Source organism: Neoarius graeffei, chromosome 17 (genome assembly GCF_027579695.1).
Source record: "Neoarius graeffei isolate fNeoGra1 chromosome 17, fNeoGra1.pri, whole genome shotgun sequence".
Classification (NCBI taxonomy): Eukaryota; Metazoa; Chordata; class Actinopteri; order Siluriformes; family Ariidae; genus Neoarius; species Neoarius graeffei.
Genome location: NC_083585.1, coordinates 50995716 through 51020142, shown reverse-complemented (window position 1 = coordinate 51020142; position 24427 = coordinate 50995716). Strand labels below are relative to the sequence as shown.

The 24427-nt window shown below is 43.0% G+C and overlaps 1 protein-coding gene across 4 annotated transcripts in view; it reads right to left on the bottom strand.

Annotated features, from left to right (window-relative positions):
- Nucleotides 1-24427, bottom strand: part of brca2 (BRCA2 DNA repair associated) — a 74543-nt gene that overhangs the window by 40406 nt on the left and 9710 nt on the right. For 2 of the 4 annotated variants that reach the window (XM_060897705.1, XM_060897708.1), the window contains exons 4-12: nt 22545-22617; nt 19230-19279; nt 16738-16766; nt 15901-16018; nt 15754-15809; nt 6512-6590; nt 5659-6357; nt 2064-5540; nt 1897-1989 (exon numbers count right to left, since the gene is read on the bottom strand). In XM_060897705.1, coding sequence (XP_060753688.1) covers nt 1897-1989; nt 2064-5540; nt 5659-6357; nt 6512-6590; nt 15754-15809; nt 15901-16018; nt 16738-16766; nt 19230-19279; nt 22545-22617 — 4674 coding nt within the window. The remainder of the gene's footprint in view (nt 1-1896; nt 1990-2063; nt 5541-5658; nt 6358-6511; nt 6591-15753; nt 15810-15900; nt 16019-16737; nt 16767-19229; nt 19280-22544; nt 22618-24427) is intronic. The other 2 variants (XM_060897706.1, XM_060897707.1) reach the window with 2 other exon arrangements.

Below are 24427 nucleotides of genomic sequence, written 5' to 3'. Positions count from 1 at the left end.
TATTTTATTCAGAAATCATTGAAAAACACTGGTAAAAATCTATCCGTTAAATCATGTATCTAAAACCTCTCAGAGACCCGGAAAATGCACCTGAGAGCATCTATTTTCAAAAAATTTTCCGGGGGGGGGGGACTGCTTCCTCCTCGGTATACAAGTGCACTTCCATGGCAGGAAAGAAAAAAACAAAAAAACCTACATTTTGCCGCCTATGTAGTCCCCTATTTATACAAAATTGAGTCATTCAGGATTCAGTCATGTTTTTGCTCGGCGTTAGCAACAGTTACAGGTTTTTAGCTTTCTCCTGAAATGTTTTCTTTTATTTCTTCTTCCTCAGGGTAGTAAAACTCGCTTTCGCTGTGAACACTGTCGTTATCGCTATCCATGCTGTAAAATTAATGCTATTCTCCTGAGAAATGCTGGCAAACATTTATAAGAAGTTTGATAATCTTATAAATACATCTTATATAAAAGAAAATAAGATAAATGTTGACAAAAAATGTTTGCTGTTGTTGTGAATGAGCAAGTCGCCAGAGGTCCATAACCAGGGTCCGTATCGTAGGATACGGACCCGCTCGCCAACCAATCAGAGCGCAAGATTTGATGGAAACCGCATCATGAAAAAAAAATGTCATATTTATCGTAGTCTGGCTAACGCGACTTCAAAGCTCTGCGAGCATTTGGTCTGGCAAAGATATTAAGCCCAACTGTTTCCCAAAGTGCGTGGTTGACCCGCCTCCCTGAAATGCCTCAGTTTGCTACTGGTCGAAGCCAGAAAAGGCTGTGACGAAGCTTAAACCAATCACATCACTCTTTCCTCTGACGTATGTGACGCGACGGGGCTAACTGGTAGATTAAACCATAGACATCCTATTATTAAACTCTTACCGAAGCTGGTCGGAAGCAAGGCGAAAACGTCCTTCCTTTCAATAAATACCTCCAGGGCTGCTCTTTGCTCCGTTTTCAATGAGAACTTCCCGTTGAATGCTTTCAATACAGCATTCGTGAATGAAGCGCTTCCGGCATAGATTCTGTAAACAATCTATGGCTTCCGGTGATGTTTTTGGATCTGTATATATATATGGTGCTCTATTTGTTTGTATTTTGAATGTTTTGGGAAATAAAAAATAAAAAAGCAAAAAAAAAAAATCTGTGGTTTCTGGTCGCAGTTCTACTACGTCAGTGCCTTGAACACGCCTCTACCCAGGGCCGTTGGAGATGCTCAGTTGATTGGCTCCCGATTTTTCGGGAGCTTGGAAAAGCTGTAGATAGCTTGCCTTGCCAGACTAAGTTCGCAACAGGTCCTCGTGTTGCGTCACACTTAGAATGGGCGGGTCCAGGCTATATTTATCGGGTTTTTCCACCGAGAACAACTCAAACAGCGCAACAAAATAATAATTTTTACAAACTTTAAAAAGTTGCCCCCGGACCCCCCCTAGTTTCGCTTCACGCCTTTGGCGCTCAATTGTCTGTGTATTATCATGCCAGAATTTAGGGCTTTAATTTTTTCTGGGGAAACCACTGCTGCAGTGTCACGTTACAGAGGAATGTAAAACCCTCTCTTTTGAAGATCACGTGAGGGAAACTGACTGTTACAAAGCACTGACACTGGAGACTCCTTCTGTAAATTTAAATATCAGTGAATCTTCAATTACAGATCAACAACAATTCTGCATTTTTCTTTGTTAAATACTGCAGCAACGAACCCTTAAACGTGTTTATTTTTTATTAGGCTTGTGTTATATGGAAGGTTTTCTATCGACATGTGAAAGAGTTGTTACTATAGAATAAGTGCACTACTCTCAGAGCTGCCGTTATATGAATCAAATCAGATTTGAGGTATAATAATAATTAAAAAAAAAATAAAATATGTGTTATGCTAAATTGTACAACACTAACCACAGGGGCTGCTTTTCACCGGCGCACAGGCTGCTCTGTCTTCGGAGATCTGGTTAAACTCGGACACAAGTCTTCTTTTCAAAGGGGGTTGACCTGAATAGGATTAAAACTTGCATTAGTAGTGTCTAACAGCAATACAAATATTCTCCTGCCTAAAAAGGTCTTACCTGTCAAACTCTGGTCGCCTGAAGTCCGTTTCCGTATTCCTGCATTTACCTCTAAGCATCTGTCCGGACACTGAGTAGGACTTTGCCTAATACCAGTGTCCAAGCTAGTCAACAAACCATTCTTATTGAGATCATCCTCTAAAAGTGCTTTCGTGCAAGCCATTGCTTCTTGCTCAAAATATTGTTGCTGGGTTACAGTGCATCCGTCAAGATTTAAAGAATGGCGGCTCAGAAGGGAAGGATTATCCTGGGTGGACTGCGATCGGGGAGATGGACGAGTGGATCTGGTCTTTGGCGCAACTGGTGGTTTGGTGAGATTTGTAAACGGAGCTTCGTTGGTAGTTCTACACTGTCCGTTAGTATCTGCCTGGGCATCACAATCTCTGAACATCTCAAAAGCTACCTCGAGGGCCGACTTCGACACACAAACACTTTTTCCGCTGGCTGTGCTAAAACCAACGTTTCCTGATCCCAAGTCATCGGCCTTTGAGCCTCCATTCGTAATGATCTCATATCTTCCAGCATAAGCCGACATGCGATCGTTCTTCGTACTATAGCTTTCACGATGCCTGGTTTGCACGGCTAAGTGGCTCTCGGTGCTCTGTGTGTCGAGTGAAATGTTGCCACAGCTGACAAATACATCTTTACCCTGGTTCAGCTCCTTCTTTGACGTAGCGATAGTTTTGCTACTAGAAGCACTGAAAGGTAATCCTACATGCTCAGGACTTGTTGATGAAGTCTCTACAGCTGACAAATTACAGGGATCGGGTCCCAATCCGTCCACATCACAGTCAGTAAAGAGACTGCTTGCTTTCTGGAGGGCTTTCTCAGAAATGGCAACTTTCCTTCCACTTGCAGTGCTAAAGCCACAGGTTTTTGCTGAAATAAGAGTCTCGTTTTTGGAAATACGATTCTCTTCTGATATTTCCAATCTCCTTTCACCAGACGGAGAGGCACTCGGATCATCTCGGATAGCTCTCGCTTGCTCAAGAGCTTCGATTGAAACAGTCACCGCAGCACCACTTGCTGTCCTGAAACCACAGCCAGATGGTGGTTGAAGAGTCTCAGTGGAGCCTTGACTGAATTTCCTTTGGACACATTTATTCAAATCTGTGGAGTCTTTCTTTAAAGCCTCTTTGTTCAGACTGTCCATTCCCGGCAAATGCACCATGTTTCCCGCAACTGCCTCGAAGCCACAGTCATCCATCACACTTGTGTCGTCTCCTTTTACTTGAGAAACGTCCGCGCGATCAGGATCACGGTTTTTAAAAACCGTCTTAGCTTTCATAAGCGCTTTTACAGAAAAGCTCACTCCTTTACCGCTTGCCATCTTGAAACCGTTGACAAACATGTGCTGGCCTGTATCGCCTTCAAGACATAGTTTTGTGTTCTCTTCTTTTGAATTCGTTTCATCCGAGCTTCTCGGGCTGTCATCAAGATCATCGAAAATGGTTTTTGATTTCTGAATTGCGCTTGCTGAAACAGACACTCCTTTGCCGCTAGCCATTTTAAACCCGTTGGTCTCCACGGATCGAGAAGTCGAAGCCGGACACATCGTCTGTTTTATGTCAGAGCCGTTTTCAAAATACTCTACTTTTCCACCTTTTGGTACGGATCCATCAGACGTCTTTGAATCGTGAAGTACGTCTGCCAACACGTTAGAAGAATTACGTCCTGAAGCCCGAGACGCGGCTTTTGTTTTTGCAGGGGAATTTTCATACTTGGTTTCTTTGTCATTTAGAAGCTTCTTTGCGTTTTGAAGAGCTTTTTCAGAAATATTTACTTCCTTCCCTCCAGCAGTACTAAACCCAAAATTGACCATGTTGCTCTGAACTAAATCTGGCTTCTGATCTATGGTTCCTTGTAGTGTTTGAAGATTTGCTTTGCTACACATGTCAGCTCCTTTTGTTATTGCGCTTGCATTTCCGTGACACACGTTTAACCCTGGCTTTAGTCCAAGCTCTGATTCCATGCAAGACTTGTCCTTGTGGTCACGTGACTGTTTTTCCGTTTGTTTAACAGTATCTGCTTTGCGGTCACTCTCAGGACCAAAGTTTCCTTCGGTGTCCTCTATATCTGCAAAAAGGCTTCTTGCTTTGTTCAGATGTTTCTCGGAGATGGTCACGGCATTTCCGTTTGCGGTTTTAAAACCGGAGCAAAACGGCTTATCTTGTAGAGCGTCATCGGACGGATTTGGCATTTCACACGGTATATGGCATGGCTTTCTAATATTTACACTTTGAATAGCGACATCTCCATTCGTCAGCCTGTTTGGGACTGAAGCGTTAACATCTGCCTTGGACTGAAGTTTTTTTGACATCTGCCTCTCAGTTAGATCACAGTTAAAACTATCATCAAAGTCAATACCAGCAAGGATCTCAGGATCCCATTCTCTCTCAGACTGCATGCTGTCTGGACATTTTGAGCCGATCTTGGCGTGATTAAACTGTGTAAACTCATACTGACTGCCCGCCTCTTCGAACATACTGCACAGCTCGGTCACATCCGCCCTTTGAGAAGCTGTCAAAGACGAACTCCCGTCATCATGACCACTGGAACGTTGTGAAGGTTTCCGACTGCTTTTCACGTCAAATTTAAACATCTTGGCATCTTTTCCTTTGTGGACCTGCAACTCGTTATTTGACAGACGTGAATCGAACTTCTCTTCGTCCAACTCCACGAAAATGTCTTTAGCTTTCTCGAGATTCGCAGAGGAGACAGTAATACTTTTGTTCGATGCTGTTCTGAAGCCAGATTCACTTGTTTGGCGCATGAACGTGTTAGGAATGTTCTCTGCAGCTGCTTCAGACCTTAAAACACTTTCAGAAGGTTCTGTTCCGTGATGAGAGCTTTCTGAAGGGATTCTCTCTCCAGCTAGAACAGGTTTGCAAGATTTATACTGGTTTATTGGTTCAGTTACACTTGAAGTGCCTGTGAGAGTCTCATCCTCTAAGGATTCATCTAATGCTGCTTTGGCTTTCATTAAAGCTTCAGGAGGTATTACAATAATCTTATTATTTGCTGTTTTAAAACCAGAATGAAGATGTCCGGTGCTACTACACGATGGCGTTTCCAGGCTAAAACCAGAACCTGAGTGAACCGTAGGATAGCCACTGTCGCACACTGTGACCTCGTGAGATTGTATATTGGTCAAATTGATGGCTTCTGCTGCCTGATGGTCAACATGACCTTCACACTGCATCACGGATTCTGTTTCGCCTATTTCTATTGTCGTGCACGTTGGCGTTAAGACACGCTCACGACTGTTCGGTGCACTTTTGTAATGCGATTTCAACACGTTCAGTTCCTGAGTGAAATCCTCTGCAAATGCTTTGCAAAGCTGAGTCATATCAAGGTCATGGTCCATGTTAAGACTTGCAGGATGATCCTGCTTAGTCTCTGCAAGCTGGATCAAATCTCCAGCGTCTGTCTGCGCATCCTGAGAAGATTCCTGGAGGTGTTTTCCAGCCGCAGTGTCTAAAAAGATGACAAATCAGACAGAGACAAGTTTACTACTTTGAATAAATATGGAGATAAGAGAACATGTAGAAAGTATGAAAAGGGGAGAAAACAAACAAAAAACCCCCCACCATACCAGTGCCATTGTGTATTCTTTTACTTTCTGAATTCTGCACTCGATACACAAACTTCCTGGGTTTTCTTGAGAAGGTAAGTGCTGGAGATGCCTCCAATAAAGAACTCCGTCCCTGAGTTGCATCACAACACGCATCGAGAGAGACCTTCTGTTGATCAGACGTGCATGAAGAAGACCATCCATGCTGCGTGACGTGGTTTTTATGATCATCTGATAAGTCTGCACGAGGATTAGTGAGTTTACTTGAGATTTCAGAGATGCACACTTGGTTTGTCTTGGGATCTTTGACATCAGATAAACTCAGCGGAGTCCATTGTGTGAAATCCTTATTATTATTATTATTATTATTATTAATAATAACCTGACTTGAAAACAAAGGGGACCTTAAACTTGCAGCAGATGCTGATGTACACTCAGTAGTGTGATCTACTGGCAAAGGATGTGACTTGATGTCCTTAGAAACACCGTTCGCTCTCTTTTTTCTTTCCTTGGTTTTAACCCTTCGCAGGGCGGAGCCACTGGTTGTAAAGAAGAAGGACAGCACATCATCAGCATCATTAAGAACACTCTTCACTGTGTTCCGCACATCACCGTCCTTTATCGCATCCGGTACCGACTGCCTCCAAACACCTTCGGTACTGTCAGACGATGAATCTGATTTTTGTCCTTCGGCCTGGACGTTCCTTTCTGTTAGCGCGTCTGTGGGGGGGGGGGGGGGGGGGGGGGGGGGTCGGGGGGTCGAGACAAGAAATTTCAAAACAGTATTTCTACTTTTGAAATGAGATTCAAAATGAGTTCCTCACAATACATCCAAGTTCAGTTAAATACAGTATATAGATAAATGTAGACGAACCAGCGTGTTGCGCACTGGATGTATTTGCGGATGTTGATTCTGTGCCTTTTGAGAGCGATGGAAACAGATTTCGTACAATCTGTAGAGAAAAAGAGAGACGTTATTCAAAAAAATGTTAGTTTAAAATAATAATAAGCCTCAGTGAACATCGGTGAATAATAACAGATGAATTTGAGGTTATTACTCACCCATATTCACTGAGCCTGAGGCAGATAATGGTTTTCGCATAAATACACAGGTGCTTATTTAAAAAAAAAAAAATCTTCTTAAAAAAAAAAAAAAGTTATTTATTTCAAACTCCAAAAGCAACATGCAAATACAGGGCGTTTCAAAAAAAATTTATATCATTTCACAATCTAATAACTCTGCCAATTCTCGTTCAATTGACCTCAAATTTGAACAGCATGTGTGGAAAGAAACAGATCAAAATTTTATGTTTAAATGTTTGTTGTTTTTATCTTTTTAGATACAGAAAACCATTCACTGGAAAAGAAAAGGTGTTTTGTGTGTTAGAGTACGCTCAAACACGACCATGCAGCGTGCATTTATGAGAGAATTCTCTAAAAATGCACCAACTGCAGTGCAGGTTTGGACACGGTGCAAAAGGTTCAAAGAGGAAGGCTGTGTGTGGAGCAGGGCGAAAGGATCTGGACGACCACCAGCATCGGACGAGACAGTCCTCATGCCTGTGTTACCTTCTGGCTCTCCCCTTTTAGTTATGCGGTCATAGTTAGTTGCCGGAGTCCCTGCTTGTACTCCGTGCAATATGTATACTGTTCCTACTTATTCAGGTGACATTGGGCAAACCTAACAACCTGTATTTTCTCTCCCTCCCCCCAAATCTGTTCCTCTGAGTTACATGTCGGTCCTGGGATCGAGATGCTGACCTCTTCTGCTCCTTGGACCTGCCTGATCCATCCTGGTGCCCTGTGTCTGGTTGGAGTCTCATAACATCGCTCCTGTGGAGGACGGCCCCATGTGGACAGGTGAAAGTCACACTTGGAGGATGCTCTGGACTCTTACAGTAATGCTTTTATGGCTGAGGACTACAGTTGACTTGCTAACTTTAGGACTGCGGTTGTCATGAAGTCAAGCCAAGTTTATTTGTATAGCGCTTTTAACAATAAACATTGTCGCAAAGCAGCTTACAGAATTTGAACTTAAAATATGAGCGAATTTTATCCCTAATCTATCCCCAACGAGCACGCCAATGGTGATGGTGGCAAGGAAAAACTCCCTCAGATGACACGAGGAAGAAACCCCGAGAGGAACCAGACTCAAAAGGGAACCCGAGCACAAAACCATTCACGACAACCACAGTCCCCAAGCCAGCAAGTCAACTGCAGTCCCCAAGTCAGCAAGTCAACTGCAGTCCCCAAGTCAGCAAGTCAACTGCAGTCCCCAAGCCAGCAAGTCAACTGCAGTCCCCAAGTCAGCAAGTCAACTGCAGTCCCCAAGTCAGCAAGTCAACTGCAGTCCCCAAGTCAGCAAGTCAACTGCAGTCCCCAAGTCAGCAAGTCAACTGCAGTCCCCAAGTCAACTGCAGTCCCCAAGTCAGCAAGTCAACTGCAGTCCCCAAGTCAGCAAGTCAACTGCAGTCCCCAAGTCAGCAAGTCAACTGCAGTCCCCAAGTCAGCAAGTCAACTGCAGTCCCCAAGTCAGCAAGTCAACTGCAGTCCCCAAGTCAGCAAGTCAACTGCAGTCCCCAAGTCAGCAAGTCAACTGCAGTCCCCAAGTCAGCAAGTCAACTGCAGTCCCCAAGTCAGCAAGTCAACTGCAGTCCCCAAGTCAGCAAGTCAACTGCAGTCCCCAAGTCAGCAAGTCAACTGCAGTCCCCAGCCACAAAAGCACCACTCTAAGAGTCCAGAGCGTCCTCCAGGCACGACCCCAAACTGTCCACATGGGGCTGTCCTCCACAGGACCGATGTGATGAGACTCCAACCTAGGGATGTTAACCGATGACCGTTTGACCGGTGGTTGACCGAATCAACGTCAACCGGTTAATTTTTTTTGGTTGTCGGTGAAAAAAAAAAAAAATCAATCGTTTTGAAGCTGCCGATTTTGGAGCGGAGAACCTGGAATTCTGTGTTTGTAAACGCTTGGGCATGCCATGCGGTGTAAGGACGACAGCTGACAAATCAGAAACACCCATTCAGTCATGTCCCGCCCTCCCGCCCCAGTTAAAGACAGGTGACAAATCAAACACCCATTCAGTCATGTCCCGCCCTCCCGCCCCAGTTAAAGACAGCTGACAAATCAGAAACACCCATTCAGTCATGTCCCGCCCTCCCGCTGCCACTAGGCGAAAGAAAAAAAGTGTAGACACAGGCTTTTTAGCTTACAAATTACTATTCTGTTTTTTTTTTTTTTAATTATTATTAGAAGGCACATGGAGTTTAGTCCTGCCTTGGCCAGTGCATTCTGAAAGTATGTTTCGGTCTGTAGTCAACAATGCATGTTATTGCAGATCATATCTCTCCACACAAACTAAAGGCGCAGATGCCGACTTTTTCATGGACTGTAACGGCATTTGCTTATGTAGTAATTTTAATACAGAATTTACTCTGATGAAATTATTCAGACACTCCAACGCCCCCCCCCCCAAAAAAAAAATCGGATCTGCACGAGCCGTGAAAAAGGCGCGCCGTTTGCATCCCTGTTTAAACTCATAGGTTAACCGACTTTAACCGGCTAATGAGGCTCAGTGGTCGGTCAAGATTTTTTTTTAGTTTTCGCCATCCCTACTCCAACCAGACACAGGGCACCAGGATGGATCAGGCAGGTCCGAGGAGCAGAAGAGGTCAGCATCTCGATCCCAGGACCGACATGAACAGTTTTGCACTCAAGTTTCCATCAATGAAGAGTTTATAACATCAACGAAACTGACTTCATGTTAAAACTGTTAATGTTATAGTCAGGCTGTCTGTTGTTGCCCAAATGAGGATGGGTTCCCTTTTGAGTCTGGTTCCTCTCGAGGTTTCTTCCTCATGCCGTCTGAGGAAGAAACCTCGTTGCCACCAACACCACAGGCTTGCTCATTGGGGATAGATTAGGGACAAAATTAGCTCCTGTTTCAAGTTGTTCAAATTCTGTAAAGCTGCTTTGCGACAATGTTTGTTGTTAAAAGCGCTATACAAATAAACTTGACTTGATGGTCGAGCGAGCGGGTTCACGAATATTGAAAATTTCTGAAATCGTTCATGGAATCAACATGCCTTTGAATTTCTCATTCAAATTTTGAGGAATAAATCTTATATTGCTCAAAATTAAACCTGTTCAGTTTAATTAGCCTGGACTATGTAGTTTGTGGGATATTTACATCTCAAATAATATCAAAGTTTTTGAAAACACCCTGTATAATAACGGCGTGGGGCAGACTTGCGTCACTTCTATGCCAACTCACATAAAATAAATCACAATTCCACATTACCTTTGAATAGTTTTAGACCAAACTTCGTAGCATCTTTAGTGCTTTTAAGAATAACATTCACTCAATTTGTAATTCTTCCTCACTTATGGTGACAGAAATCGGCCGCCATTTTGCCGAGTCGTTCAGGGTGGTTATCGAGAAATAGTTCGAATTTCTCGACCAATCAGCATGCTCGATTTTCTTTAATTGCCTGCATATTTATACTATTAGCTAATAAATCTTTTATAGACCATAACCCCGTGTTTGCACCAATGAGTGACGATGTGCAATTTCAGTGAACACAGCAAATGATATGCAAGTTGGGATTTTTCTCAGCTTTATGCAAATTACGTAGGTGCAATGTGGTAAAGAGACAAATCCGACTTGCTCTAATCTTATGACACAACATTTGGTACAACATTTATTCAGTTTCCCACTCACAACTTGATGCTGCGTTCACGGTGCCGAAGCAACAATTTGCAAATCGTAATGATGTAATCCCCCCCCCCCATCACGGTAGGTTCAGTGTGCAAAGTGTGTGTGAGACAAAATACCTGCATGAAAGTATGCCTATTGTTTAAGAATGTAAAGCTCATTAAAAGCTACTTCAATCACATGTTTACAGTTCCAGGCCTGAGTGAGTAGTGTTAGCAACAAGCTAGCCAGCTAATATTAGTTATACGAGTCAATAACATTGATGCTTACCTTCTCAAAACAGTCATCTGTATGGTCAGTATTACAGACCATGTTCTGTGTTTGTATATTAACTAATCTAAAGCTAAAATATTTGTATTCATTTATCACAATATTAGATTTCAAAGTCCTTCCCACGCCATGTGGCGCATAGGGCGGCGCCGATCCCTGTTTCCGTAGCCCTTGGCCTCTTGCCTATTACATAGCTAGGGTTACAGGGGGGCGTGTCCTCTGGTAACCACGAGAGTTTGACTCCCCACTCGCATCTGTATTGCAGCGTGCCTTGCCAGACGGCAGCAGGTACCAGTTTTATGACGGTCTTTGGTATGACCCGACCGTGAGTAGAACTCGCGATCTCCTGATCGAGAGGCGGACACGCTAACCACTAGGCCAACTCGCGGTTTAAAGCTCAGAGGCAACGGTTTTAATTTTATGCACATTTGAAACTTCTTTATATGTTAAAAAAAAAAACTCTAAAATTTTCTTCTGGTCCCAAGAAGTATTGTTAATAAGTAATAATGAAAATAAGTTGGCGCAGATCGCTGCAAATTTCTGTTCGGCTATTTTCGTGACCACTCGGGGCGTGACGTCATTTAAGCCAAACAAACGGCTTGACTTGAGTCCACTTCCATTTACTTGCATTGCCGTTCGGCTTGAGTGCAGACATGCGTTCAGGAATTTCCAAAGAAAAACCATGCCTTATTGTTGTGCAGTGAACTGTAACAACAGGACCGGTTCAGGAAGAAGTTTTTACCTTTTACCGAGAGAGGAGAAGAGGCAGAGAGAGTGGATTGGCTTTTTCCAGAAGAGGCGGAGCAAGAGCGTTGGCTTTTTCCGAAAGAGGAGAAGAGGCGGAGAGAGTGGATTGTGTGCATGAAGCCAGAGGGTTGTTTTTTTCCAGAAGAGGAGACGAGGCGGAGAGAGTGGACTGTGCGCGTGAAGCCAGAGGGTTGTTTTTTTTCCCGGAAGAGGAGACGAGGCGGAGAGAGTGGACTATGCGTGTGAAGCCAGAGGGTTGTTTTTTTTTCCCCGGAAGAGGAGACGAGGCGGAGAGAGTGGACTGTGCGCGTGAAGCCAGAGGGTTATTTTTTTCCGGAAGAGGAGACGAGGCGGAGAGAGTGGACTGTGCGCGTGAAGCCAGAGGGTTGTTTTTTTTCCCCGGAAGAGGAGACGAGGCGGAGAGAATGGACTGTGCGCGTGAAGCCAGAGGGTTGTTTTTTTTCCCGGAAGAGGAGACGAGGCGGAGAGAGTGGACTGTGCGCGTGAAGCCAGAGGGTTGTTTTTTTCCGGAAGAGGAGACGAGGCGGAGAGAGTGGACTGTGCGCGTGAAGCCAGAGGGTTGTTTTTTTCCGGAAGAGGAGACGAGGCGGAGAGAGTGGACTGTGCGCGTGAAGCCAGAGGGTTGTTTTTTTTCCGGAAGAGGAGACAAGGCGGAGAGAGTGGACTGTGCGCGTGAAGCCAGAGGGTTGTTTTTTTCCGGAAGAGGAGACGAGGCGGAGAGAGTGGACTGTGCGCGTGAAGCCAGAGGGTTGTTTTTTTTCCCCGGAAGAGGAGACGAGGCGGAGAGAATGGACTGTGCGCGTGAAGCCAGAGGGTTGTTTTTTTTCCCGGAAGAGGAGACGAGGCGGAGAGAGTGGACTGTGCGCGTGAAGCCAGAGGGTTGTTTTTTTCCGGAAGAGGAGACGAGGCGGAGAGAGTGGACTGTGCGCGTGAAGCCAGAGGGTTGTTTTTTTTCCGGAAGAGGAGACAAGGCGGAGAGAGTGGACTGTGCGCGTGAAGCCAGAGGGTTATTTTTTTCCGGAAGAGGAGACGAGGCGGAGAGAGTGGACTGTGCGTGTGAAGCCAGAGGGTTGTTTTTTTCCAGAAGAGGAGACGAGGCGGAGAGAGTGGATTGTGCGTATGAAACAAAATCAAGCAGTCAAAGAAGAAACGGAGCAGCAACGCTCAGGCAAAAAGGAGAAGATTGGAGGTAAACATTTTTACTTTTACTTGCAATTGACAAGTCAAGAATCCTGAGGGATCCTGTACAATCATTGTGGAAATGAGACAAAGGGATATTTCCTCGCTTAGAGTCGGCTATAAATAGTATAATGCTGCGGATGGCAGGCTAATGTGGCCTACCGGCGCACTGTCCAGGAATCGTTCCCTATATCCACTAGGGAGGGTGGTTTAATTAATTATTCTTCAAAAGGGCTCTTATTTAGTAATATGACGAAAGTAGGAATTTATCATAATTACCAGGATAAATCGTTTGGGCACGAGTCTTGTTGAGGTCCGGGGTCACCGCGATCAGAGTCGGCCGAGTCGCTGTCCGATTCAGATGCCGCACGGTCAAACCAGTGAGCCACATTCACTGATTGCTTTGCAACGGCCATAAGTTCATACATATATGGTTTCACCTCTCGATATTCAATTTGGAGAGTTCCTACTTCAAAATCGCTATCAGACATTTTACACAACCTCTCACGGCCCAAGTCCGGACACGTGTGCTCGGGTCGCAGGTAAACACAGAGCTGCTCCCAGTCTGTTTGGCTTAAATGACGTCACGATGACGGTCTCCTGGCGGTGAAAGTGCGCACAAGTGAGATGTAAACAAACCTTCGGAAATTGGGCAAAACGGTATATTTTAACCGTTTTATTCAATTTTAGGGTGCAAATTAGACACCAGGAAATTTGAATTCGCTTTTTGGGTCGTTCTTCGAGACAATAAAGTTGATATTCTACGTTTTACCTCCGACCCTTGCCTATGACCTTTAATATTAGATTTAGGTTTTATTAAAAGTCAACAAGGGGAACTTTACACAGCGTGCCCACCATGTTGAGCTGATGTTACCCTATAAACGAGGACGGAACAGGTAGTTGATCAGATTACTCCAAGTTAACGAGTTGAAAATTCAAACTGAAAGGGCGATTTCCGCACCTGTTACTGGTTGGAGGCTGGGAAATACAAGTTGCAACCTCACCTCCAATGTAGCACTCGTTTCTACGTACAATTAGCTCCTGTTTACTGTTTGATGTGTGAAAAAAATAAAAATAAAAAACATTGTGTCAGATACAACCTCGGATTAAACACGTACAGAGACGTGAGAAAGAAAAATAAAGCTTGGAATTTAGTAGTAGCTCTGGTGAACGTACACAGTCAGTTAACAAATCTTCTACGAAGCTGAAGACGTAAAACCAAATAACCAATTTTCACACTGATTTGTGCATGACGACTCGTGTCATTATGTACAGTGGTATGCAAAAGTTTGGGCACCCCTGGTCAAAATTGCTGTTACTGTGAACAGTTAAGCAAGTTGAAGATGAAATTATCTCCAAAAGGCATAAAGTTAAAGATGACTAGTTCCCTTTATATTTTAAGCAAAAACATTATTTTTTAATTTTCATCTTTTACATTTTCAAAATTACAAAAAAAGGAAAAGGGCCTGAAGCAAAAGTTTGGGCACCCTGCATGGTTAGTACCTAGTAACACCCCCTTTCAAATATCACAGCTTGTAAACACTTTTTGTAGCCAGCTAATAATCTTTCAGTTCTTACCTGGGGGATTTTCACACACTCGTCCTTGCAAAAGGTTTCCAGTTCTACAAGTTTCTTGGGCTGTCTTGCATGCACGGCTCTTTTAAGATCCATCCACAGATTTTCAATGATGTTTAGGTCAGGGGGCTGTGAGGGCCCGGGCAAAACCTTCAGCTTGTGCCTCTTGAGGTATTCCATTGTAGATTTTGAGGTGTGTTTTAGATCATCGTCTTATTGTAGGACCCGTCCTCTTTTTAACTTCAACTTTTTTTTTACAGATGGTGTGATGTTTGCTTCCAGAATTTGCTGGTATTTATTCGAATCCATGCTTCCCTCGACCAATGAAACGTGCCCTGTGCCACTGGCTGCAACACAACCCCAAAGCATGATCGATCCACACCCATGCTTCAGAGTTGGAGAGGTGTTCTTTTCCTGGAATTTGGCACCCTTTTTTCTCCAAACATACCTTTGCACATTGTGGCCAATAAGTTCTATTTTGATTTCATCAGTCCACAGGACTTGTTTCCAAAATGCATCAGGCTTATTTAGATGTTCATTTGCAAACTTCAGACGCTGAATTTTGTGGTGAGGACGTCGGAACGGTTTTCTTCTGATGACTCTCCCATGAAGGTCATATTTGTTCAGGTGTCGCTGCATAGTAGAACAGTGCACCACCACTCCAGGGTCTGCTAAATCTTTCTGAAGGTCTTTTGCAGTCAAACAGGGGGTTTTATTTGCCTTTTGAGCAATCCAATGAGCAGTTCTTTCAGAAAGTTTTCTTCATCTTCCAGACCTCACCTTGATCTCCACTGTTTCTGTTAACTGCCATTTCTTAATAACATTACGATCTGAGGAAACAGCTATCAGAAAACACTTGGCTACATTCTTGTAGCCTTCTCCTGCTTTGTGAGCATCAATTATTTTATTATTCAGAATGCGAGGGAGTTGCTTAGAGGAGCCCATGGCTGTTGATTTTAGGGACAAGTTTGAGGAGTCAGAGAATTTATACAGCTTTGAAATCTGCATCATCTGACCTTTCCTAACGAAGAATTTGAACAAGCCACAGCTCAATAAGCTAATTAAGGTCTGGAACCTTGGTAAAAGTTACCTGAAAACTCAAATGTATTGGGGTGCCCAAACTTTCGCATGGTGTTCCTTTTCGGTTTTCCCTCTCCAATTGTACAAAACAAAAATAATACACAAATCTAGCAGAAAACGCTGAAAAGAAATGTTTCGTCTTTACCTTTATGCCTTTTGGTGATCAGTTCATCTTCTGCTCACTTAACTATTCACAGTAACAGACATTTTCAGTAAGGGTGCCCAAACTTTTGCATGCCACTGTATATGGTAGCGCCTGTACATAGCTTGTAGAGTTCGCTTGTGCTGCTGACTGAAAATCTTTGGACATGACAAAACAATAAGCTCTCAGGATGGTACTGTACATAGACACAAGTGACCACAGGAGCGTTCACTACACACCAGTGACCCGTGTGACTTATCGTTCGTGAGTGTGAACGCAGGCGAAGGTGAACAGGATACCTGCAGCCCATAGTGAAAGTGATTTGAGACTACAATAAATTAGACGATTAATCCCAGACTGAAATGCGTTTTATTTTTCACTTACAATGACTTCTTTGTCTCTGAGAAAACTTACTGGTGAAGCCTGGTCTTCTCTTTTGGCTGTTGGAGCAGAAATACAAAGCTGTTGATGTATAAATATTTTTGAACTGAGTCCCTTGAAAAAAAAAAAATCACCTGTGGCAATACTTACGCAAAATAACTGTGGGGGTCAGTGCTGATGGTGTGTTAAAGGAGCTGCTCCAGGAGAGATCAGGATTTAACTGAGCTCCAAGGCTCTCAGAGATGCGCTGTGCAGACGTGGCTTGTGCCTTAGAAAAATTTTGATCAACAGGGTTCGGTTTAAAATGTGGATTTTATATATACACTACTGTTCAAAAGTTTGGGGTCACTTTGAAATGTCCTTATTTTTGAAAGAAAAGCACTGTTCTTTTCAATGAAGATCACTTTAAACTAATCAGAAATCCACTCTATACATTGCTAATGTGGTAAATGACTATTCTAGCTGCAAATGTCTGGTTTTTGGTGCAATATCTCCATAGGTGTATAGAGGCCCATTTCCAGCAACTCTCACTCCAGTGTTCTAATGGTACAATGTGTTTGCTCATTGCCTCAGAAGGCTAATGGATGATTAGAAAACCCTTGTACAATCATGTTAGCACAGCTGAAAACAGTTGAGCTCTTTAGAGAAGCTATAAAACTGACCTTCCTTTGAGCAGATTGAGTTTCTGGAGCATCACATTTGTGGGGTCGATTAAATGCTCAAAATGGCCAGAAAAATGTCTTGACTATATTTTCTATTCATTTTACAACTTATGGTGGTAAATAAAAGTGTGACTTTTCATGGAAAACACAAAATTGTCTGGGTGACCCCAAACTTTTGAACAGTAGTGTGTGTGTGTGTGTGTGTGTATATATATATATATATATATATATATATATATATATATATATATACACACACACACACACATACATATACACACACACACACATACAGATGGGAATATAATACAGGAGTGTGTCTTACTTTTAAACCTGTTGGTGTGTCAAGTAGATCTGTAACAATCAAACAACAAACAAAAAGTAAAAGGACGTAAATTTAAGACGATTGGGATATCTTAATATTAAAAAATAATACAAACAATATTTTACATGTTAAAATATTTACAGAATATATATGAATAGAATCAAAATGCATGTTGAGGCGGAGAAACATGGCACAAATTTTATTTTCCTATAACAGCACAGTCCAGAGTGTGTTATTCCACTTATACTACGGAAATGTGTCAATGACTACAATATTTAAGAACATGTCAAGCATTTTAATATAGTTTAAATGGTGTAGAACATCCAAGAGATGCGTTAGTTCCTGTAACGATGTTATATCTATGATAAACTGCCATTCCCTCATTAGCCCCCTCCACTTCTCCACTCAAAAAAAGAAAAGCTTGTTATTTTCGAAAGAAACTGTAAAACATAAACGCCTCTGTCCTGAAGACTTTCCTGTGCTGGAAAAGTTTACAAAGTACCATGACTGTTACAAATCACTTGCGTTAACAAAGACTCCTTCTATATTATAAAAAAAAAAAGTCTCCTAACAACGTCGTCACCATGTCATCAACTATACATTTCACATCATTAAACGCGTTTTATAAAAATAACATTTTGACAGAAACCGCTGTAGAAGTCCCTGTGTATGAGCCGCTACGATAGAAACAATATTTATACATATCCTGTATATTGTATTTGTTACAGGTGATTTTTGAAATCGGGATTTACGTAGATGATTCTAAGTTTGCCGAGATGAATTACGCTACGTTTACATTACGTCGAATCAGCGGATCATCAGATTAACGTTCTTAAAACGATTCGCGTTTACACTAAAACCGTTAGCCGTGCAAACAGCAACGCCAATACGCGGATACGCTCGGCTCCGCAGGCATCCTGCGCTCCAAATCACTCCGCCCTGAACAGCGAGTGCCCTCTGGAGGGTGCGCACTCCGGCCCTGTGCAGCTCACACAGCGCGCGAGTGAAGTGCACGAGCAGTGATTCAGGACTGAGCCGCTGTGTGTGTGATCCCAGCGTATATCACTTACCACTTGCAAGTGGAAGGATGGCAAGCCTAAAGACAATCATAACTACACAATGGGCAGTATTTGCATCAGTATTTGCAGTATTTTCATACTTTTATACTCTTTAATGAAAGGTGATACAAGGCGGAAGTCCGCGCCGTTTTTCAGCAGTCGCGTCACATGACCAACGCCAGCGAATCAGGAAGGTGGATGTCACAGTGACGTTGTCCAATGAGACGCCAGCTAGAGCTCAGCACAGCGTATCCGCGTATTTTGAATGTTTACACAGCACCGGAGCTGACACGATCTGGACTGAATACGTGGACGCTGGCGGATTCCCATTTCCAGGCGGTTTAATGTAAACGGACAGTGCATCCACGAAGAAAACGAGACAGATACGGTCTAATGTAAACGTAGCCTTAGGTCGACATTTTTAAAAGGGATGTTTTGCGGGGTTCATAAAAGAATGAAAACACTTCGACAACCACTCTCCATTCACCTTTCCTCCTCGTTTCTCACTCACCCCACCCCCTTTATACGTTCTATCCTCTTATACCTCTCTACTCAGAATTACACTTATATACCAGTCTCTGGGCGGCACGGTGGTGTAGTGGTGAGCACTGTCGCCTCACAGCAAGAAGGTCCTGTGTTCGAGCCCAGTGGCCCTCCCTGTGTGGAGTTTGCATGTTCTCCCCATGTCTGCGTGGGTTTCCCCCCACAGTCCAAAGACATGCAGTTAGGTTAACATGGGGCGGCCTTGGGCTGAAGTGCCCTTGAGCAAGGTACCGGACCCCTGACTGCTCCCCGGGCGCTGTCGTGTGGCTGCCCACTGCTCTGGGTGTGTGCGCACATGTGTTCACTGCTTCAGATGGGTTAAATGCAGAGGATGAATTTCATTGTGTCTTTGTGTGCGCATGTGACAAATAAAGGCTGCTTCTTCTTCTTCTGTTTGTCTAATTTAATTTGCCTTTTTTCCACTTTATACTGTCCTTGCTGGGAATTGAACTCAAGACCTTCTGCTTTGAAGTCTACTGCTTTACCACAACACCACAGAGAATTCAGTTGCAACAAAGAAATCCAACATTCCACGAGATCACCCAACCCGAAACCTTAATTCATCTAGGCAAGTCTAGAACCACCGAGGTGAATCCAGATTTCACCTGATTTCAAAAATCACCTGTAACTAACACACACATTCTGTCACATTTTTATTTTTTAATTCTATTTACCTCCCCTTCTTTTTACTACTTTTCCTCCCCCCCCACTATCTTCACTACTTACAGAACACTGCAATAAGCATTTCACTGCATGTCGTACCACGTATGCTTGTGTATGTGACAAATAACATTTGAACGAGTGTGTTAATATTTGCCTGCCGTTTGTGTTACAGCCGGAACTAGGGTTTCTGAACAGGAAGTTAATTCAGACAGTCGCCTTGTTTCTTACCTAAGCATGCACTTGTCTTTCGTGATCCCCAGTCTTTTTCAAACTGCCGGCTAGAGAAACAAAAAATAAAGACAAAGACCTTGCATTTATACCTCAAATATGAAATTGAAACATTTATATGCAGAAGTGGACAAATCAGCAGACTGGACGCCACAAAGAAAAACACCACTGATAAGATTCTGATACGTTTTATGTGTGAAGAGAGAAAAAAAAAAAAAAAAAGAACAAAAACCACAGTTCATATCCAAACGCTGGCTAATGACTTAACACATACTGCCCTTTTCCACCAACATGGTTCTGGGGCGACCTACAGCAACAGAAATTTGCTGAGCCCAAAGTTGGAACCACTAATGCCAGTGGCTATAGAAGGAAAAAGAAATTTGCCACTATTTATGGTTAGAGAAGCAGCTTTGGGACCAAAAAGTTGCTGGTTCGATTCCCTGGACCAGCAAGAATGGCTGAAGTGCCCTTGAGCAAGGTACCTGGCTCTGGGTATGTTGTGCCCTTGAGCAAGGTACCACCTGCTCCCCAGGTTGCTCTGGGTATGTTGTACGTCGCTCTGGATAAGAGCATCTGCTAAATGCTATTAACCCTCTGGGGTCCAGAGCTTCGCCGGCGAAGCGCGGCAGGTTTAGAATGAGTAGGTCATGTATTTAGATAAATATCTTCGCAAGTTTTTCGTCATACAAGCATGATAAACATATTGGCAAACTTTACACTTTCCTATGAGCCCACTGCCAAATAATATTATAGTTTTCAAATTACCTAAATTAGATGAAACATAAAACTTGTCACCTTAATCAGCCACACCGGAGTCGGAGCGCTGAGCATACACTTACGCATTCATAAAAGACTGTTCACATGGTAACGGCATGATAATCACTTTCACTCTTTCGATTTCCATTGGTTTCTTTTTCGCCGTGGGAACGCCCATCGTAAACAGGATAAAATCTGTCCGACATAGTTTAGGCTGTTTGGAGTTTGTTGCAAGATGGCACGTGGATTTTATGAGTGTCGGATGAATCAGGGCAGCAATTCAATTCATGATTCAGGACAGCGAATCAATTCAATCTTGAGAACTGCAACACTGATGATGAACGTTGCTTTTCTTTTTTTCCTTTTTTTTTTTAACTTCAACTCAATCCAACTGAAGATCAACTCAAGTAAGTGTAAATATTTCTTCTATTTATTATGAGCAGATCGGTTGATATGCGCGTGCTGTAGTGCACACACAGGAAAAATGACTGAGCAATTTTTCCAGAATTAAAAGTATTTTCCTCAAAAATAGTTAATTTTGCTCTATTTTGAGTTTAGAGAATAAAATTTGGAGTTGGAGCAACATGACAGAGTAATTGTGTAACAGTTGTGGCAGTGGCTGTGGCTCTGAACTGAGTAAAATAGTACAAGAATTAATTTCAAGACACACTGAATCGAGTCAAATACCAAAATAAAGTCAAATACCAGATAAATGAAGACGATGTAAAAAGCAGTTTTCGACCTGTGTTGGAATTCGTAAAAAAACATGACCTTACCCATTGCGACTTGACCTGATGGGATTAAGAGTTGTCAGTGGGAGGGGTTTTCACTCTTCTCACTGAATGGAAATTTTACCCTTCTCATCGAATACCCTCCCACTGCCAACCCTTTATCCCAAAACAATAGGACATACATATTTTCATGGCCAGTTAATTGTCCAAATCAGTGGAGCAGATTTAAGTTTTTGTGCTTGATCCATTCCCAAGACTGAGCAGAATCATCTCAAGTAACCAAAACAGTTTGTCACAATGGGTAAGGTCATGTTTTTCCACACATTCCAACACCGTTCTAAAACTGCTTTCTACAACATCTTCATTTATCTGTTATTTTCTAACAAGTACAATCATGACATACATACCACATATACCCCTTTTCCACCAAATCAGTTCCAGGGCTGGTTCGGGGCCAGTGCTGGTGCTGGTTCACAACTCGTTCAACTTGCGAGCCAGCTGAGAACCAGTTTGCTTTTCCATAGCTCGCGGTGCTAAGCGGAGCCACGTCATTACGTCGCTGTATACGTCAGTTACGGCGCTACGTTTACATAAACCTTGGCGTGAATATCAAAGCAAAAACAATACGGAAGAAGCAGCAGCAGCAACAACAAGAACAGTAATAATGGATGACTTCGCGTTTGTACAGCTGCTGCTTCTTGTCGCTTAAAAATGGCGATCTTTCGCGGTCTTGTTATTGTTGTTGGTATTAACAACTCCGTCCCCCCCCCCCCCCCCCCCCCCGCTGACGTAAGTGGTTCTTTCCTCTGGCCCAGCAGAGAGCTGGTGCTAGCCTGGAACCGGTTTTTCTGGCCCCAGAGCCAGTTCTTTGTCAGTGGAAACAGAAAACCCGGTTCCAAACTAAGCACTGGCCCCGAACCAGCCCTGGAACTGCTTTGGTGGAAAAGGGGCAATAGATATTATTGTAGCTGAACTTGTGCTGGATACAAAAATAGTCATCAGACTTGAAAAATTCTGCTTTGATTTGTTGAAATTGATGACAAAATTAGACCATGCTAAAATCATTAGAGTGCCAGGAAATACCCTCAGACAGCAGAGGGTTAATGTAATGTAATGTAATTTAGATAAACTCGAGCTCCAAAAACTTTAATGACATGAACAAACATGCAGCTTCTTGAAAGCAGTGAAAAGTCGAGCCAGCAGAGGTCTGTGGAAAAGACGAGCTATTTTTTTTTCAGTGATATTTGTTTCTCCATAAACTGCTGTGTGTGTGTGTGTGTGTGTGTGTGTGTGTGTGTGTGTGTGTGTGTGTGTGTATGACAGACCGTGCCTTTTTACTCAAAGTTGTGTGATGGTTTCAGCTGTCAAGCAGCAGCTTTTAACAGCAGAAAGAGCATGACGGAGGGTGCGGTGGGAAGTCGAGTGTGTGACTTGAGACAGGGTCAAAGTTCAAAGCGCTGCTTGTGCTTCAACACAGTCAGAAATGTGAAAGCAAGCAAGAAGCAGCCTTTATTTCTCCCCCTCTCTTTCTCTTTTGTTTCTGCTCTTTTTCATACACACACGGATGTTGTGATCACAAGTAAATGGACACACGTAGGCTACTAAATCGAGTTGAGACTTTTCTCATTCCAACTTCTGCTACGTAACGTTCGGTTCTTAAACCTGTCAAAATGCGGGTCAGTTCTCAAATGGCACCAAGGGAGAACTGGCTCAGCGCCGGCACCATTCTGGAGGAAAAGAGCTAATAGTGCTACGTTATAAAATTTCTTAAAAAAAAAAAAAAGAGTACTTATTATTTTAAAGCAATGATTATGGCCATGTTAGTTACCTGTCTGGAGCCAAGCCAAACAGGCATGGGCTCGATTCTGCACCTGGAGGAACAGGAAACAGGTTCCGGATTCCTGGGAGTGAAGAGGGGAAAAAAAAAAAAAAAAGAGAGAAAATTAAAAAAAAAGAAAATTTAAAAACGATGTTTCTGGATTAAAAGGAATCATATGAAGTATCTGTCAATCATACAGGCTTGCTGGTTACAAAAGTTTCATAAACATTAGAAGAGCAATAAACATCTCAATCTCAATAAAAAATAACCACAGTTTGATGATAATTCAATATAAATAAATATAATTTTACTTATTAATTTAGGACAGAAAATAAATACTGAAGTAAGCACAAAAAAAAGACAAAAATGTTTCAGTATGACATTTTAAAACAAGCATGCTCTGAGAGCACAATATCCCCTGCTACAATATACTGCAAATGAAATTGCAATATGCGTATAACTATCCTATAACAAAGCCTTTTGCCAAGTTTCGTGAAATTCCTCCAAAAATTGTGAGCGGAGTTGATTTCAGAACGTGAGAACCTTTTCGGGGACGGACGGACGGACTTCGCCACAACATAATCCCCCTTCGGGCCTTTCGGCTGGGGGGGATAATCATAAATGCAATTCTTGGGAAAAAAAATTATATAAGGGTCTGTCTCAGAAACTGGGTACTGTGGGGGTAGCCCACTAAATATACTTACAGTCAATAAACTATACGGTTTTGAATGGCGATGTTGGTTTTAATTTGAAATAAAATGATGAAAGAAATAATACAGATAAAACTAAGGCCCAATCCCAATTCTAATTTCTACCCCTACCCCTCCGCCTTCCCCTCCGCCTTCCCCTTGGCCCTTCCCCTTGAAACTGAGCTACAAGGGATAGGGCTTGAAATTCAACCCTTACGTATTGGGATAGCCCTTCAACGATCGCATACGTCATCGCGTACCTCCGTCAGCGTTTACGTTAGCAAAACACGACACGTCATTGGCTGCGACCAGCCGCTACAGTCAGAGCCAGAACAGAAATCTCTGCTGGCAGGGTGTGATTTGTTAACTAACACCACTGAATGGGATATCTTTGGCGCTTCGTGCACCACATCCGACAGAATGAGGTGTCAGAACACTCATGTAAACAATAAAAGCGAGAATAACAGAACAAAACGTACGCAGTCAAGCAACCAAAAACAATACTCACTCCCAAAGCTTTTTAGCAGCAGCTTGGATTTCAGAAATCGCTGCTCATTCTCAGCTCGAAAGCGAATCAAGCGGCGTGTTTCCTCTGGATAACAACTTAAAACACGTAAATAATGGAGAAAATACATTTATGACAATCTTTCGCCGCGGGAACCGCCATCTTTCTGAAATCCGCATGAAATCTCGCTGAAATCCGCATGGCATTGTGGGAAATCACTCAAACCCCTTCGTTCGGAGTCAGCTCCAGGAAAATCTCCGTTTGGAGGGGTACAGAAGCCCTACCCCTTCCCCTACCCCTCCGCGTTAACTGGGATTGGGATACCCCTACCCCTTCACGTGAACGCGCAAAATGGAGGGGAAGGGCTAAGGGGTTGGTCCAAGGGGTGAAATGGGATTCGGCCTAAATCTTTTATGTGAATATTCAGAATTTGGCCAAAATTCTGCAGATTTGTGGGAAAATGGCGGCTTGATCTGGGACATGATAAATGGTTGACTACATCGCATTCCCTTAAAAAGGTTGTAGTCCACTGAAAAGTCTACAGTTATCACTAATTGTATTTTAAGTTCTAACTTTATACACCTAAGGATTGGTGCGCTCACAGAATAATCATAACCGTAATAAAACATCATGCAAAATATTTGATCACTGTCGTAACTCCGTTTTCCGCATACCCAAAACCAATACGATCGTGTGTT